General features: G+C 43.1%; 1 protein-coding gene across 3 annotated transcripts in view; it reads left to right on the forward strand.

Moving 5' to 3' along the window:
* The window catches only part of BSN (bassoon presynaptic cytomatrix protein), a 277,532-nt gene that overhangs the window by 175,823 nt on the left and 83,496 nt on the right, over positions 1 to 18,213 (forward strand). For all 3 annotated transcript variants that reach the window (XM_056525257.1, XM_056525259.1, XM_056525260.1), the window contains 3 exons: positions 1,484 to 3,695; positions 4,055 to 4,962; positions 8,745 to 8,841. In XM_056525257.1, the coding sequence (XP_056381232.1) occupies positions 1,484 to 3,695; positions 4,055 to 4,962; positions 8,745 to 8,841 (3,217 nt within the window). The remainder of the gene's footprint in view (positions 1 to 1,483; positions 3,696 to 4,054; positions 4,963 to 8,744; positions 8,842 to 18,213) is intronic.

The raw sequence follows: 18,213 nt of genomic DNA on the forward strand, positions 1-18,213 counted from the left end.
GTGAGAGATCTTTAGAAAGAATCCTTACCATGGGGCAACTATCTTTGTTACAGACTTTAATGGAAACAGTAATGGTTTAGAAAAAGGGTCTATTATTCTTCATTAGCTGTGATGAGAGTAGCACCATTTTGTCCTGGCCACAAAATGAATCCTCGTTGTTCATGAATTTGTTTCTGCCTATTTCTCTATATAGACAATTATTTGGGTAACTGTCATGTGAGGGCAGAAGGATCTGTAGAACCATTAACATGGGTGGACTTTATACGTTCCATATGCATGCTGCTCATACCCATGACACCTACTGTATAACAAGTCATCATACAAGTACACACATAACACATATTCCAGGCCCTTTTGTAGTACCATTCATTCAGTTACATGCTTTGATGTTGAACACGTTAATCCATGTATCATTAACCAACCACAGTGTTAAGAGCAACAGATAAACAACATGTTACTCTTTATAGAGCTCAGGTTCTAAAACAGCAAAACAGGACAGCTTATTTCTATGAGCCATATAAGGGTACACGAAGATATTAAACAGGGATTCCTTATATTACATACAGGAGAGAGTGGTTGGAATAAGCACCTCTGCAGGACGCTTCTATCTGTGCAATCCATGAAGACCCATATATTCACCTTCATTGCGGTAAAAAAAAGGGACATTAATATCACAGTCTCCCAAGTGTTCAGTCAGCAGTCCAACCCTGACAACGCTAAAAACTAAATTTCATTATAAATGATATACATCAGATCAATGCAGAGCTGGTTTATTCTTTTAAACAATTACTTAATATTTACTAATTTTATTTGCTCAGTAGACAGCACATAATAGACTGCAGACAGCAAATGGTAGATAGTTCACAGTTGAAAGCAAACAGAAGACAGTTTATAAAAATAGCAGTTTATTGTAGATAGTAAACAGTGGATAGTAAACAGCATACAGCTACTAGTAGTCAGCAGGCAGTTAAAACAGAAAATGTTAGATAGTAGACAGTTGATTAGAGTAGACTACAGGGGGAAGATTTATCAAAACCTGTTCAGAGGAAAAGTTGCTGAGTTGCCCATAGTAACCAATCAGATCACTTCTTTCATTTTTCACAAGCGTCTTTAAAAATAAAAGAAGCAATCTGATTGGTTGCTATGATAAATCTCCCCCCCCCCCCCCCCCCGATGTAGATAGTAGACAGTTGATAGTAGATCACAGATGGTAGATAGAAGGCAGTACATAGCAGACAGTAGAAAACAAATACAGTTGATCAATGACTGGAGGCAGTAGATAGTAGATGATTTAAAGTCTGCAGTCTGCTGATAATAAACAGTACATATTAGACAGCAGGCAGTTGATAGCAGACAGTTGGTTCTAGACAGTTGTTTTTGTACACTTTTATTTTTTAATGAACAGTTTTGTTCTTTTCATTGTAAGCTTTTTATTTTATGTTGTCTTGTTGGGCAGTCTACACATCTATTTTATTCGTTGTAGATTACAGCTTTCCAGTCAAATACTTTGACACGCAAAGTGAAGCGAACGCTGCCCAGCCCTCCTCCTGATGAAGCTCACCTTCCACTGACCACCAGTCAGGCTCATTCCCAAATATACATGCCGAATCTTACACAGAAGATGACAGGAGGCCAAGCCATACAGATGCCAAAAGTCGGTTTTCTTAAAACCATTGACCATGATCTGAAGATTGTAGAGCAAGAATCCACTAAACTGCGCAAACAGCAGGCTGAGCTGGAAGAGGAAGAAAAGGAGATTGATGCTAAACTGAAATATTTAGAACTTGGCATTACTCAGAGGAAGGAGTCCCTTGTGAAAGATAGAGGGGGAACTAGAGATTTCTCTTACCTCAGATCTCTAGGTGAAAATAGGGATTACATGTCAGATAGTGAACTCAACAACATGCGAATGAGTGGCTATGACAGCAGCACTCTCTTAAACAGGACCAGCACTGCACCACAGTATTCAGAATTTCAGGCCACGCAACAGTTCCAAACTTCAACTTCCTCTTATACATCTGGCACCTATCAGTACTCTACTGGCCAAACAGTGACCCCAGTTGCTGTCCCTGCCCAGCAGACCAGATTTCAGCAGCCACAATATCCTGTGTCCAGCAATGGCCCATCACAAAACAACTTCCAATCCCAGTTACCCAGTTATCCTGCACAAAGCTCATATCAAACTCACAACATTGCACCAACAACAGGTTATCAGACAGACTTAGCTCTTCAGAATCATACAGGTTTCAGACCACCGAACCCTTATCAAGCCCAAAGCACATATGCTAACCAGACTTCTTTACAAACCACTGTACATGCAGGTTTTCCACCACAAACCGACAGTCAAAGCACTCATCAGAAACCTAGGCAGACTTCACTTGCTGACCTAGAGCACAAAGTCCCTACAAATTACGAGGTGATTGGAAACCCCACAGTAGTCATATCATCAGCAACTCCTGACACTGGCTTTAGTAACACAACTGTGGGCAGTAATTATGAGCAATACAAGGCTACAGAGGTAAGACAAACAGAAAGGGGCAATGGAGCAGAGAGCCCCACTAATAGTTATCCCTCAGACTCTCTTTATACAAACCTTGAACAAAACATTCCTCGAAACTATGTAATGATTGAGGATATCAGTGAACTAACAAAAGAGAATCCGCCATCATCAGAAAGTCAAAAAGTAGAACCTGCACCTCAGTCCCTGCAGCAGAAAAGTAATGGACGGCACATCCAAGAAAAAAATGGCCACTTGGAAAGTGATGTTTCAAGTAAGCCATGCTGTTATTCCAGAGCTGAGGAAGAGTCTGAAGAAGATATGTATGATCACCACAGTACAGATTACAGAGGTAGAAGCAGCTACCAGCGAAGTAATGACAATAATGGACGAGACTCTGCAAGTAGCTCCTATTATTATGGAGACGATTCTCGGCACTGTACACGAGTAGAGAAACATGTCTCTAGTGTTGGAATGCAAAAACATTCCTCCAAAAATCTTGCCCCCGCTGTGGTGTCATCCAAAAGAAGTAAACACAGAAAACAAGGAATGGAGCAGAAAATCTCCAAGTTTTCTCCAATTGAGGAAGCTAAAGATGTAGAATCTGACTTGGCAGCTTCATACCCAGTGACGTCTTCAATAAGCAATAGCAGCAGCGTTTCCTCAAGAGCTAAGAAACTTCACGATGAAATTACGTATGGCTTAAAGAAAAATGTATATGAGCAACAAAAATATTACAGCATTTCCAGTAGAGATCTTGTAGATGAGGATGATAGAATTTATGGTAGTGGAAGCCGCTCACGCTCAGCATCCAGTTATGGGATGGAAAAATCATGTCGGGACTCAGGTAGTAGTAGAAGCAAATCTTACGAACGAGAAAGTTCAGATAGGTATCACAAATCAAGTTCCAAACCTTCAAGTCTTACAATGAGTCAAAGCCGAGGGAGAACTCCAATGAGGACACAGGCCTCAGAAGAAGAGAGTCCTGTAAGTCCTCTTGGGAAGTCTGTTGGTGGTTCTCGGTCATCTAGTGGCTCCATGCCTCAGTCTGCAGTGGACAGTTGTCCTCAATTCTGTTCCAGCCACTCACTGCCTGACGTACAAGAACATGCTAAAGAAGTGCCAAGAAATCATACCTATAAACAAGAGGAAGCTTACATGATGGATGATTCCCACTGTGTAGTATCAGACAGTGAAGGTAAAGACTTTAAGTGGTGATGTCTTAGCATGCTGGAGACGATTACCTCATTTCTATTGTCTCATGCAAGTCATAAATAAATCTGCCTTTTCCTGCATTTGCATGCTGTGCCTTTCCACCTCATCTCTCTGCAGTTTATTTGTCAGCTGTTTCCATGGTGTTTTTTTTTTTTGTTTTATATATATATGTTATAACATGGTGCACTTCCACTAATTTGTGACTGACAAGTATTGGCCCTTTGGTGTTTCTCTGACCATGCTTGCATGTCCTATGCTGAATTTTGTTGCATGGCTTCAGTATTCTTTGTCTCCATCATTGGTCACTGTAGCTGACCACAGTTTGTTTTCTGGTTTCTAAAGCTTATCATTTGGGTCAGGAAGAAACTGATTGGTTTGATAAACCAAGAGAAGCTCGTTCTGATCGATCAAGGTATTATAGTAGTCACTCCTCCTCACAGAAGAAAATGCCAGTCAAACACACATATCATGATTATGATGAACCACCTGATGAAGATATGTGGCAACATGAGGAATATTCTCGCCATTCATCAAAAGAACATAGACTTCATGGAGATACTGGAAGACATTCTTCTTCTTCCCGATATCTGGATGAACAGTCTAGGCGACCATCAAAACAGCACCCAAGAGATCAAGGAAGACATGACTCACGCTCACATTCACAGTCATCGTCATCTTTGAAGAAGTCACAGCCATCAGATTCTAGATCCCAATCTGGCTATCCACTGAGTTCTGATTATTCTCAACAGTCAAGGCAGTCATCCAGTTATCACCATAGTTCAGAAACACAGAAGTCCCAAAGGCAGTCCCAGATAACACAACAGCAAAAAGCTGACTCTCATCACCAGGGATCACAGCAAGCAAGGCAGTCACAGCCTGGCCAACAGCAGCAAGCAAGACAACAGCAGCCTCAGCAGCAAAGTTCCAGACAACAGCAGGCATCTGGACCATCACAGCAAGGGTCTCACCAGTCTTCGCATCAGCCAGTGTCTCATCAAACAACTTCACATCAAGCAACTCAGCAGCATCAACAAGGACCAAGTCAGCAATCTAGAACACTTGTGCAGCAACAGCAGCCGCCACAACCACAAACGCAGCAAACATCTGGGAGCCAGGTGCAGACTGCCCCTCGGCAACAACAACCGCAATCTGGGCCTCAAGGACAGGCAGCAGTACGGACACAACAACAGCAGCCACAACAGATAGTGAAACCACAGCAGAATCTGCAACCTGCTCAGCAATCTGCACAAGTAAGTAAGACACAACCATAGCTGTTGTGCGGTAATAACTCAATTATGAATTATGGTAATAAAAAATATTAATTAGGAAAAATAAAAAATTATGAAAAATATCAAAATAATGACCTGGTTAATTGTAGACAAAGCCAATCAATACAATTCACATCTGAGTCTGACTATTTCCTCAGATATCAACAAGTTCTTTTTATGATGATATTAACGCTTAAGGATATAGTTTTTCAATATACAATAATACACAGGTATTTAACCCCTTAAGGACTCAGCGTTTTTCCGTTTTTGCATTTTAATTTTTTCCTTATCACCTTCTAAAAATCATAACGCTTTAAATTTTGCACCTAAAAATCCATATGATGGCTTATTTTTTGCGCCACCAATTCTACTTTTCAGAGACATTAGTCATTTTACCAATAAATCGACAGCGAAACGGAAAAAAAAATTATTGTGCAACAAAATTGAGGAAAAAATTTCATTTTGTAAATTTTGGGGGCTTCCGTTTCTACGCAGTGCATTTCTTGGTCAAAATTACACCTTATCTTTATTCTGTAGGTCCATACGGTTAAAATGATACCCTACTTATATAGGTTTGATTTTGTCGCATTTCTGAAAAAAATCATAATTACATGCAGGAAAATTTATACATTTAAAATTGTCATCTTCTGACCCCTGTAACTTTTTTATTTTTCCACGTACGGGCCGGTATGAGGGCTTTTTGCGCCATGTTCTGAAGTTTTTATCGGTACCATTTTTGCGTTGATCGGATTTTTTGATCGCTTTTTATTCATTTTTTTGTGATATAAAAAGAGACCAAAAATACGTTATTTTGGACTTTTGAATTTTTTTGCACATACGCCATTGACCGTGCGGTTTAATTAATGATATAATTTTATAGTTCTGACATTTACGCACGCGGCGATACCACATATGTTAATTTTTATTTACACTTTTTTTTATCGCAAAAGGGGGGTGATTCAAACTTTTATTAGGGAAGGGGTTAAATGACCTTTGTTAACTTTTTTTTGCAGTGCTATAGCTCCCATAGGGAGCTATAGCACTGCACACACTGATCTCCTATGCTGATCCCTGCAAAGCCATAGCTTTGCACGGATCAGTCAGATAGGGGCTTGATTGCTCAAGCCTGTAGCTCAGGCTTGGAGCAATCAATCAACGATCGGACGCCACGGAGAGAGGTAAGGAGTCCTCCGCCTGCGTCCCAGCTGATCGGAACATCGGGATTTTTTCGCGATGTCCCGATCAGCCCGACTGAGCTGCCGGGAAGCATTTACTTTAGTTTTCAGACGTGGCGGTCAACTTTGATTGCCGCGTCTGAAGGGTTAACAGCGCGCGGCACAACAAACGGTGCCGCGCGCTGTTAGCCCAGGGTCCCGGCTATCGTTAGCAGCCGGGACCGACCCGGTGTGATGCGGGGTCACGGCGTGACCCCGTTTTTCACACCGGGACCGGGCTCAGGGTGTACAGGTGCGCCCTGAGTCCTTAAGAGGTTAAAAGTATGCAGGTTTATTGGTTATAAGGTTATAAACATAAATGAGTAATAAACACAATTATATATGCAAATGAATATCAATTAGATATATTAGTAAACACGAGCTTGTTAATTGACTACATATAGTAGAACAATACATGTGAGTAGTAAATAACTTGATAAAATAAAACAAAAGCTACTAGGTTAGGAATATCATATAAGAAAAAGGTTACCTATCACTCTGTCCAGAGGAAACCTCATGATATCAAGATGGACAATATCTACATATAGACACATCAATATGGAATGCTATATATACAATCCCTGCCCCCTTCTAACCAACTACAAATCACATGACTCCAAGAATGGGCAAATCCATCTAAGGATATAAACATGAAAGAAATGTAATGTACTTCTGCCCCATTCTGGAATATTTTCTATGCATGATCTAGGTAAGACATTAAGATAAATAGCAGAGTTTTATGATCTCGCTAGACTATATTTTAGGAGAAGGAACTTGAAACAAGTTTCCTGTGTGGGAAATATACTTATAACACTTAGTTTGGCAAGTAGGAATTCTATCAATATGTCTAAGCAATTATTTAATGCTTTGATAGATTATGAGTCTTCATTCTGCTGCAGGTAGGATGAAGTCTCACAATATCCTAAAACTATAATCTCAATATGGAGATAATTAATCATTTTATTTAATTAATTTATTCGCCAATCTAAATGGTATAATTCCATCCATGTTATCCAAATTGGTCTTAATTAAATGGAATACCAATTTTGTGTCTCTTACCAAGTCTATGTAAGAACCTCGCTTCGGCTCTTAGGAAAGCTGAATTGTCCATTGAATCATCGTGGGTAGCCATAGTCTGTACCATACGATCAATCCGGCTTGCTGGGATCTATGATATCATGGCTTTCATGGCTTCCATCTTGTGGACCTCTATCAGTGGCAGACCTCTTTGTCTGTCTAATTCTTTCCTCTAGGTGTGTTTCCTCTTTGTTTCTTTGTGTGTTTGTGTTCTCTACAGTGTCTAACATCTGGTTTGTGTCTAACATCAGTGTCTAACATCTGTGTCTAACATCAGTCTTTTTAATTAGTTAGACACACCTCCCTAAATTGGAATTCCCCAATGAATGTAGGTTGGGCGTGTACATACGGTAATGACTGTGACATCACTATATTACCCAGAATTCATTTAGGCATATCACCCATAAGGCTTTTCATGATGGTGTTATGACAACAATCCACCTTCTAGGGGTGCTATTGTATAGGCAAGTAGCATCATTACCATTATGGCTTAACTGTCAATTACTGGTTTCAAACCTGCATTCCACATTTGACGTATGGAGCCCTAAATTAGAAATGCAGGGATTATCTTTGACATATATAAGTAATTAAAAACTGGATTCTCTTAGACATCTTGGGACCTACCTAGACATCCAAATATACTGGAGAGATAAGAATACCATGGAGGTGTCTTTCACAAGCTGGACCCTTATCACCATGGTAAAAAAAATCCTGTGCAGCTAAAGATCACACCAATAAAAAAGTAATTATGGTGTAATCTACAATGCCAGTGTAGTAAAGAAAACTGCCCTGTAACAGAATGTGACCCTCCGCAGAGGGACACAGTTTTCTGCTTTACAGTCGGCTCCGTCTCACTCCACCCCCACTATCTACTCTCAGGTGGATGGGGACACAGTTTCTACACCACTTAGACAGACTGTGGAGCACAGCCAGAGGCGAGCTACACAGCCTTTCCCCCACCCCTGACCAACCAAGTGCAATTTATAATACTGGCATCTTTTGTGTCAGAAGGGACAGGTGTAACTACTACCTCTGTACCCTCCATATCCCTCATTTCTATAATACTTAGTATACTACAGCCATCTTTACAAGCAAAAGTTCATTAATGAAGATGCTGTCATTGGAAGGCATTCATTAAAACTTATGGCCATTGACCAGGACACAGATATTACCAATTAAGCAGCTTTTATGTAGATCTGTTGACAAGACAAGGCCACATGTAATATACAGTCTACAATACATGTCATCTGTAGCCAAGTCCCCTCCTACTCAAATAAAGTTTCCCCAAGCTATAATAATATTCTTTGCTTAACATGTATGCACAGCAAAAGGGGATTGTGAGTACTACCCTCAAGACGGCTTGTTTTCCCTCGGGTGCCAACAGCTCTATCCAACAAAATCTTTAAATGTGTTGTGAAGTATGAAGAAATTTATAGACATTGTAAATACAACTTTTTGTTTGATCTATTCCAGCCAAAAGTGGAACCAGTGGATGTCTCCAAGACGACAGCAAAGCCTGCAGTTCAACCAGGAAGGGGTCCACAGACATCAGTGCCAGGAGCTCCTGCAGGTGTGTCTAGCAGCAGACTGATCCCTACCACTGCCTATATGTATCAGCTGTGTGTGGAGAAGAGATCCTATCATTAGAGTGATCACTGTTAGACCACTAGAGGTAGTTAATGGCCAATATAATGGACCCAGGTGTAAAGCACAGACTAAAAATTCTAGTCTATGCAGAACACGTAACTATTCATACATAGTTGTTTATAACTGCACAAAAAAGGAAGATTTATGTGGTAGAAACAGTGTGCTATGGATCGGAGGTCCAGGTAAGAATGGTCAGTCCTAAGAGAGCTGCAGGAAAACTCCAAACTGGTAGTGAATCAGATTAAGAGAGAAACATGGTTCTGCTCAATAAAGGTGACTATATCAATATATGTAACAAAGTACTTAGCAATGCAGATATATAAGGAGTGTTCCCTGTGGACCCCACTTCAGCAAACAGCTGATGGTTGTCTTGGTGGAGACCAAAGAGACAAAGCTCCTGAGCATCAATAAATTAGAATTTCTCCCACTTGTAGCACCAGTCAGACCTACTTTTACACCCTTTTTTAAAGTACATAATGGTACATCGCCTTTGAAGAGTTGGCCTATAGTGTTAGGCAAAGGGAGTTTGTCTCCCAATATAGGGACATACATTGATGTTGTCCTCAGGGGCTTTGTGCTGTCCTATACCAGGGACACTATGGATATTTTACAGAAACTGGAAGGTCTGTCCCTGGATTCAGAAACAATACTACCCGGTGTATGGGTCAAGGCTTGTTTACAGTTGTATATTACCTGTCTTCTAGTTGTATATTACCTGTCTTCAAATGGCAACATCATGTTTAGAACAAAAAAACATTCAGCGATATGTGGGAAAGATGATCACAGAGCTGAGGAGACAAGTTCTTGCGCAAATAGGAGATGTAAGGAATGACAGAGACAAGCCACTGGCCAAACATGTCAACCTTTGCCATAGGGGCAACATAAGTGTTCTGACCTATGGGATAGAAAAAAAATATATATATTCTTCCGCTCGTGAGGGAAATCTGAAAAAGATCCTTCTGCAAAAAGGGAAGCATGTCTCATGTCCTGCATTACCTAAATCCTTTGACTTATTGACATTTAGGAATCTAAATCTTGCTACTTTCCATTTCCCTTTCTTATAACCCACCTCTTGACCCCTAGATGATATCTATATATGGGGTACAGTCTTAATCAGAATTAACCCTTGATGCATCAAGAGAGTTATTGGGGTTGTTTCTGTAAACATATATAAAATCCACCAGAAAGTGTAAGGAATGATATCCTAAGATTAAACCCACGTAAGGGGCTTTATTAAAATGTTAGCACAAATATCCAAAAAGTACTCAACTTTGAAATATTACCAGAATCCTGCTAAAAGCTAATTAGTACCAACAACACGTATGGGGAGAAAAAAAGTAATCCACCACTACATCACATGAATATAAACAAACAAATGCCAACTTCTCAGAGAGCCAAGATATACGATTCCCCCTTCTTTACAAAAAGTGTTTCTATGTACATGTATACAAAGACATGGGAATGTCTTCAGGGGAACAATAAATAACATGCATCAAAGCAGACTTTCATGAGGTATCAAATATACAAAATATATGGTGTGTATTAGATCCACCAATGAAGTATACAGCAATAAATCTGCAAAACTGCTCCAATTATTTCTGTACCATAAACATAAGCGTCTGTCATTATTTTCTCATGCTGTTACCCCACAAGACAAGTTGTACAGCTGTTGTACAGAGTCCATGAAGCGATCAATGAATGCAATAATGGCCCAGATTTATCAAACTGTGTGAGAGAAAAAGTGGAGAGATTTTTCCTCAGCAACCAATCACAGCTCAGCTAATGAGCTGAGGTAAAGCGGAAGCTGAGCTGTGATTGGTCGCTGTGGGAAAATCACTCACCTTTTCTCTAACACAGTTTGATAAATCTGGGCCAATATGTCTGTGGCTAATTGGTAAGCGTACCAATTAGAGAGGATCCATATTGGTACTGGCTGTAATCTTGCAGTGACAGGATGCCAGGTGAGTCTCCTGGCTGATATTATTGTTCCCTTGAAGACCCTCTGTTTTTGTATACCCTACATGTGGATAGAAACTTGTTGGGAATTTGGTATAGATAGGGAAATACACTGCTCAAAAAAATAAAGGGAAGACTAAGATAACACATCCTAGATCTGAATGAATGGACTAATCGTATGATATACTTTTGTCTTTACATAGTTGAATCTGCTGACAACAAAAACACACAATAATTATCAATAAATGTATCAACCCATGGAGGTCTGCATATGGAGTCACACTCAGAATCACACTCCAGGCTGATCCAACTTTGATGTAATGTTCTTAACCCCTTAAGGACCCAGCCATTTTACACCTCAGGACCCGGCCATTTTTTGCAATTCTGACCACTGTCACTTTAAACATTAATAACTCTGGAATGCTTTTAGTTATCATTCTGATTCCGAGATTGTTTTTTCGTGACATATTCTACTTTAACATAGTGGTAAAATTTTGTGGTATCTTGCATCCTTTCTTGGTGAAAAATCCCAACATTTTATGAAAAATTTGAAAATTTTGCATTTTTTTAACTTTGAAGCTCTCTGCTTGTAAGGAAAATGGATATTCCAAATAATTTTTTTTTTATTCACATATACAATATGTCTATTTTATGTTTGCATCATAAAATGTACGTGTTTTTACTTTTGGAAGGCACCAGAGGGCTTCAAAGTTCAGCAGCAATTTTCCAATTTTTCACAAAATTTCCAAACTCACAATTTTTCATGGACCAGTTCAGGTTTGAAGTGGATTTGAAGGGTCTTCATATTAGAAATACCCCACAAATGACCCCATTATAAAAACTGCACCCCCCAGAGTATTCAAAATGACATTCAGTCCACGTTTTAACCCTTTAGGTGTTTCACAGGAATAACAGCAAAGTGAAGGAGAAAATTCACAATCTCCATTTTTTACACTCGCATGTTCTTGTAGACCCAATTTTTGAATTTTTACAAGGGGAAAAAGGAGAAAATGTATACTTATATTTGTAGCCCAATTTCTCTCGAGTAAGCACATACCTCATATGTCTATGTAAAGTGTTCGGCGGGCGTAGTAGAGGGCTCAGAAGCGAAGGAGCGACAAGGGGATTTTGGAGAGTACGTTTTTTTGAAATGGTTTTTGGGAGGCATGTTGCATTTAGGAAGCCCCTATGGTGCCAGAACAGCAAAAATCCCCCACATGGCATACCATTTTGGAAACTAGACCCCTTGAGGTACGTAACAAGGAATAAAGTGAGCCTTAATACCCCACAGGTGTGTTTCCCCCCAAATTTCACATTTTTGCAAGGGTTAATAGCAGAAAATACCCCCCAAACATTGTAACCCCATCTCTTCTGAGTATGAAGGTACCCCATAAGTTGACCTGAGGTGTACTATGGGTGAACTACAATGCTCAGAAGAGAAGGAGTCATATTTGGCTTTTTGAGAGCAAATTTTGCTCGGGGGCATGTCGCATTTAGGAAGCCCCTATGGTGCCAGGACAGCAAAAAAAAAAACACATGGCATACCATTTTGGAAACTAGACCCCTTGTGGAACGTAACAAGAAATAAAGTGAGCCTTAATACCCCACAGGGGTTTCACGACTTTTGCATACGTAAAAAAAAAAAAAAAAATAATCACTAAAATGTGTGTTTCCCCCCAAATTTCACATTTTTGCAAGGGTTAATAGCAGAAAATACCCCCCAAAATTTGTAACCACATCTCTTCTGAGTATGGAGGTACCCCATAAGTTGACCTGAAGTGCACTACGGGCGAACTACAATGCTCAGAAGAGAAGGAGTCATATTTGGCTTTTTGAGAGCAAATTTTGCTCGGGGGGCATGTCGCATTTAGGAACCCCATATGGTGCCAGGACAGCAAAATAACCCCCACATGGCATACCATTTTGGAAACTAGACCCCTTGAGGAACGTAACAAGGCATAAAATGAGCATTTACCCCCCACTGGTGTCTGTCATATCTTTGGAACAGTGGGCTGTACAACATTTTTAATTTGCACAGCCCACGGTTCCAAAGATCTGTCAGACACCTGTGGGGTGTAAATTCTCACTGCACCCCTCATTACATTCCGTGAGGGGTGTAGTTTCCGAAATGGGGTCACATGTGGGGTTTTGTTTTTTTTGCGTTTGTCAAAACCGCTGTAACAATCAGCCACCCCTGTGCAAATCACCTCAAATGTACATGGCGCACTCTCCCTTCTGGGCCTTGTTGTGCGCCCCCAGAACACTTTACGCCTACATATGGGGTATCTCTGTACTCGAGAGAAATTGTGTTACAAATTTTGTGGGGCTTTTTTCCCCTTTACCTCTTGTCAAAATGAAAAGTATAGGGCAACACCAGCATGTTAGTGTAAAAAGTTTATTTTTTTACACTAACATGCTGGTGTAGACCCCAACTTCACCTTTTCATAAGGGGTGAAAGGAGAAAAAGACCCCCAAGATTTGTTAGTCAATTTCTCCAGAGTACGGCGATACCCCATATGTGGCCCTAAACTGTTGCCTTGAAATACGACAGGGCTCCAAAGTGAGAGCGCCATGCGCATTTGAGGCCTGAATTAGGGATTTGCATAGGGGTGGACATAGGGGTATTCTACGCCAGTGATTCCCAAACAGGGTGCCTCCAGCTGTTGCAAAACTCCCAGCATGCCTGGACAGTCAACGGCTGTCTGGCAATACTGGGAGTTGTTGTTTTGCAACAGCTGGAGGCTCCATTTTGGAAAGAGTGGCGTACCAGGCGTTTTTCATTTTTATTGGGGAGGGAGGGGGGCTGTGTAGGGGTATGTGTATATGTAGTGTTTTTTACTTTTTATTTTATTTTGTGGTAGTGTAGTGTAGTGTTTTTAGGGTACAGTCACACGGGCGGGGGGGTTACAGCGAGTTTGAGCTGCCGCGCAAAATTTGCTGCATCGCAAACTTGCAGCCCGATACTCACTGTAAGCCCCCTGCCCATGTGAATGTACCCTGTACATTCACAGGGGGGGGGGGGACCTCCAGCTGTTGCAAAACTACTACTCCCAGCATGCCTGAGAATGTTTGGGAGTTGTGGTTTTGCAACAGCTGGAGGCACACGGGTTGGGAAACACTGAGTTAGGAAACAATGTGCCAACCAGTGTGCCCAACCAGTGTGCCTCCAGCTGTTGCAAAACCACAACTCCCAAACATTCTCAGGCATGCTGGGAGTAGTAGTTCGGCAACATCTTTAGAGCCAGATGTTGCCGAACTACAACTCCCAGCATGCTTGGAGTTGTAGTTTTGCAACATCTGGAGGACTACAGTTTGCAGACCACTAATACAGTGGTTCCCAATCTGTGCCCTTCCAGATGTTGCAAAACTACAACTCCCAGTATGCCAAAACTGTCCAGGCATGCTGGGAGTTGTAGTTCTGCAACATCTGAAGGGCCAGATGTTACAGAACTACAACTCCCAGCATGCCTGGACAGTAAGGGCATGCTGAGGATGTGTAGTTTTGCAACATCTGGAAGGGCACAGTGGTCTCCAAACTGTGGACCTCCAGATGTTGCAAAACTGCAACTCCCAGCATGCCCAGACGCCAAGGGCTGTCTGGGCATGCTGGGAGTTGTAGTTTACAGGGTCCTATTACAGCAATGCATGTCGCTTTACGGCGACGTGCATTGCTGTAAAGGGCCCGACCGCGGCTGAAGATCCACTCACCTGTCGCCGCCGCCGCCGTCTTCATCGCCGGGATCCGGGTCTTCAGGGACGAGGTAAGTACCGGGGCCGGTCCCCAGCACTCCCCCGTCCCCCGCCGCGTCCTCCGGTCTTCCTCCCGTCCTCTCCGGACTTTCAGGGGCCGGGCAGGACGGGGGGAAGTAACCGCCCCCCCTCCTGCGATTGGTCGGTTAACTAACCGACAGATCGCAGGGTATAGGAGGAGGTGGCAGGCTTGCCACCTCGCTCCTATACGTTAGCATGGTCCTGGCTGTCTGTGACAGCCGGGATCATGCGAAATTACCGGGTGGTCGGGTCCCAGAGACCTGATCAGCCCGGTATCGCCGCAGATCGCAAGGGCGATTTCCCTTGCGATTTGCGGCGATCGCCGACATGGGGGGCCTACATGGCCCCCCTCGGTGTTTGCCCTGGATGCCTGCTGAAGGATTTCAGCAGGCATCCAGTTCCGATCTCTGCCCGGCGAGCGGCAGAGACCGGAAAACGCCATGACGTATGCATACGTCATGGGTCCTTAAGACCCAGGGTGTGAAGACGTATGCATACGTCATGGGTCCTGAAGAGGTTAAAACAAGTCAAAATGAGGCTCAGCATTGTGTGTCTGGCCTCCATGTGCCCGTATGATCTCCCTACAATGCCTGAGCATTCTCCTGATGAGGTGGCGGATGGTCTCCTGAGGGATGTCCTCCCAGACCTGGACTAAAGCAACGTGGCGTTGGTGGATGAAACGAGACATGATGTCCCAGATGTGCTCAATCGGATTCAGGTCTGGGGAACAGGCAGGCCAGTCTATAGCATCAATGCCTCCCTCTTGCAGGAACTGCTGACACACTCCAGCCACATGAGGTCTAGCTTTGTATTGCATTAGGAGGAACCCAGGGCCAACCGCACCAGCAGCATATGGTCTCACAAGGGGTCTGAGGATTTCGGTACCTAATGGCAGTCAGGCTACTGCTGGCAGGCACATGGAGGGCTGTGCGGCCCCCCAAAGAAATGCCACTCCACACCATTACTGACCCACCTCCAAACCGGTCATGCTGGAGGATGTTGCAGGCAGCAGAACGTTATCCATGGTGTCTTCAGACTCTGTCACATGTGCTCAGTATGAATCTGCTTTCATCTGTGAAGAGCACTGGGCGGCAGTGGCGAATTTGCCAATCTTGGTGTTCTCTGGCAAATGCTAAACGTCCTGCATGGTGTTGGGCTGTAAGCACAACCCCACCTGTGGACGTCGGGCCCTCATACCACCCTCATGGAGTCTGTTTCTGACCGTTTGAGTGGACACATGCACATTTGTGGCCTGCTGGAGGTCATTTTGCAGGGCTCTGTCATTGCTCTTCCTGCTCTTCCTTGCACAAAGGCAGAGGTAGCGGTCCTGCTGCTGGTTTGTTGCCCTCCTACAGCCTCCTCCACGTCTCCTGATGTACTGGCCTGTCTCCTGGTAGCACCTACATGCTCTGAACACTACACTGACAGACACAGCAAATCTTCTTGCCCCAGCTCGCATTGATGTGCCATCCTGGATGAGCTGCATTACCTGAGCCACTTGTGTGGGTTGTAGACTCTGTCTCATGCTACCACTAGAGTGAAAGCACCGCCAGCCTTCAAAAGGGACCAAAACATCAGCCAGGAAGCATAGGAACTGAGAAGTGGTCTGTGCAGCCTCAAGCTAACAAATGGTTTTTTATTTTTACATGTAAGCCTGTCTTATGACCCTAGTGGCATGCAAAGAAAGTTATGCTGCACATGGTCTGGATCTTATTACATCTCTTCATTTTTCCCTGAAAGACAAAACTGTTGAAACTTTAATACATTCACACTAAATAATATGCAAAAGGCAGGTGAAAATTTCTACTCCATGTTGATTGCCCTCCCCCTTTTCCAACCTGCTGATGTCTAAGTATCTGCCTGGGCTGGGGAAGCTTGGGGGACTTTGGCCTGCTCAATCAAATCACCAAGAGAGGGCATGGGAGTCTCAGACTGTAGCTACTTTTTTTTTTAAGAGTATTGCTACCTTTGTGTACTACTACAAGTGATGTTGTCTTTCATGGGACCAGACAGACAAGCAGGGAGGATTCTTTAAAAAAAAACTTTGCTTTGTGGAAGAATGTAAATTTTCTTTTCCAGTACTTCTGGATTTACCTTGCTTTCTCTGCTTCACATTTCCAGTAGTACAGCAAATTGTAGAAATATGACCACATGTAGTACATTTAGCTGAAGAGTATTTACAGTTTTGTTAATGAAATATGGCCTAAAACACCACAAACAAAACAGGTCTTTAACCTTTCAGCTTTTCATGCTACCTGGTTCTCACCTTTCACAGATGATCTATACTGTTGAAATGCTAAAGACGCTTAAAGAGTAGCTCCCACCATCCTTTTTTTTTTCTTTCCCTGCCTATTGCCCATCTTTCCCTAACCCCCTTCCTGCCTTAATTTTTTTTTTACTATTTTAGAAATGCCTTTTTGTCTGCCTGGTAATGTGCTCACTACCAGTCAGACTTCCCCAGCAGGCACAAGGTAACTGATGCCTTCTGGGGCCGGCACTTTCGCCCTTAGTTCACCTATACAGGGTGCCTCCAGTTGTTTTACCACTACAACTCCCAGATTGCCCTGACATCTATCGGCTGTCAGGGCATGCTGGGAGTTGTAGTGGTGAAACTGGAGGCACCCTGTGGTTCCCCCCGAAACCCCCCCCCCCACCCCCCCCCCCCCCCGCTGAAAGCAATACATGCGGCGCTAACCCCCACTCTCCCGGTGAAAGCAATACATTTGTTTTTGCATAGCGCTGTGGCCGCGGCGCTAACCCCTGCCCGCCCCGCTGACAGCAATACATTTGTTATGGCCGCCGCGCTATGCAAACCCCCCACCTCGGGCGCTAAAATCCCCCCACCCAAAGCAGAAATATCCAAGTGCTGTGCTGAGTCCTTCCTGAGGCAGCAGCAGCGGCTTATACCAGGAGGCGGGGCCGGTGTGTGAGGCCAGGGAGCCAATGCGCTCTCAGCGCTCGCTCCCTGCCTGTCTGATTGACAGACAGGGAGCGAGCGCAGGCTGAATGAAAAGGACCGATGCCCGGCCGCATCAGTCCGAATTCAGCCGTGACGTCACTGCCAGGCTGCAGCCGGCCACTAGGAGGGAGACCCCTAGTGGCCGGTTTCAAAGTAAATTACACCATATTAATAAAAAGAAAAAAAAATGAAACTATATTAGGGATATGTTGTAGTACATAAGTACTACAACATATCAAAAAAAAAAAGTTGGTGACAGTGCCCATTTAAGAACTTTAAATCTGTTTTTGTTTGCTTTGTACTCACCAATATTGCTGTTAGATTTCTGTCCCTAAGGCTAGGTTCACACTGTGGAATTTCTGGGCAGAATTTCTGCCGGAGATCAAGCCGGCGGCACTAGGACCGTGCGGACTGCATTGCGTCCCCATAGATGTCAATGCATTTCTGGGCAGATCTCCCAAAAGATCCACCCGGAAATGCATTGCCATCTATGGGGACGGCAATGCAGTCTGTGCGGTCTTAATGCCGCTGGCTAAATCTCCGGCAGAAATTCTGCCCAGAAATTCTGTAGTGTGAACCTAGCCTTACACACTTATAAACCAGCATTTG

This window comes from Hyla sarda, chromosome 6 (genome assembly GCF_029499605.1).
Source record: "Hyla sarda isolate aHylSar1 chromosome 6, aHylSar1.hap1, whole genome shotgun sequence".
In the NCBI taxonomy this organism is placed as follows: Eukaryota; Metazoa; Chordata; class Amphibia; order Anura; family Hylidae; genus Hyla; species Hyla sarda.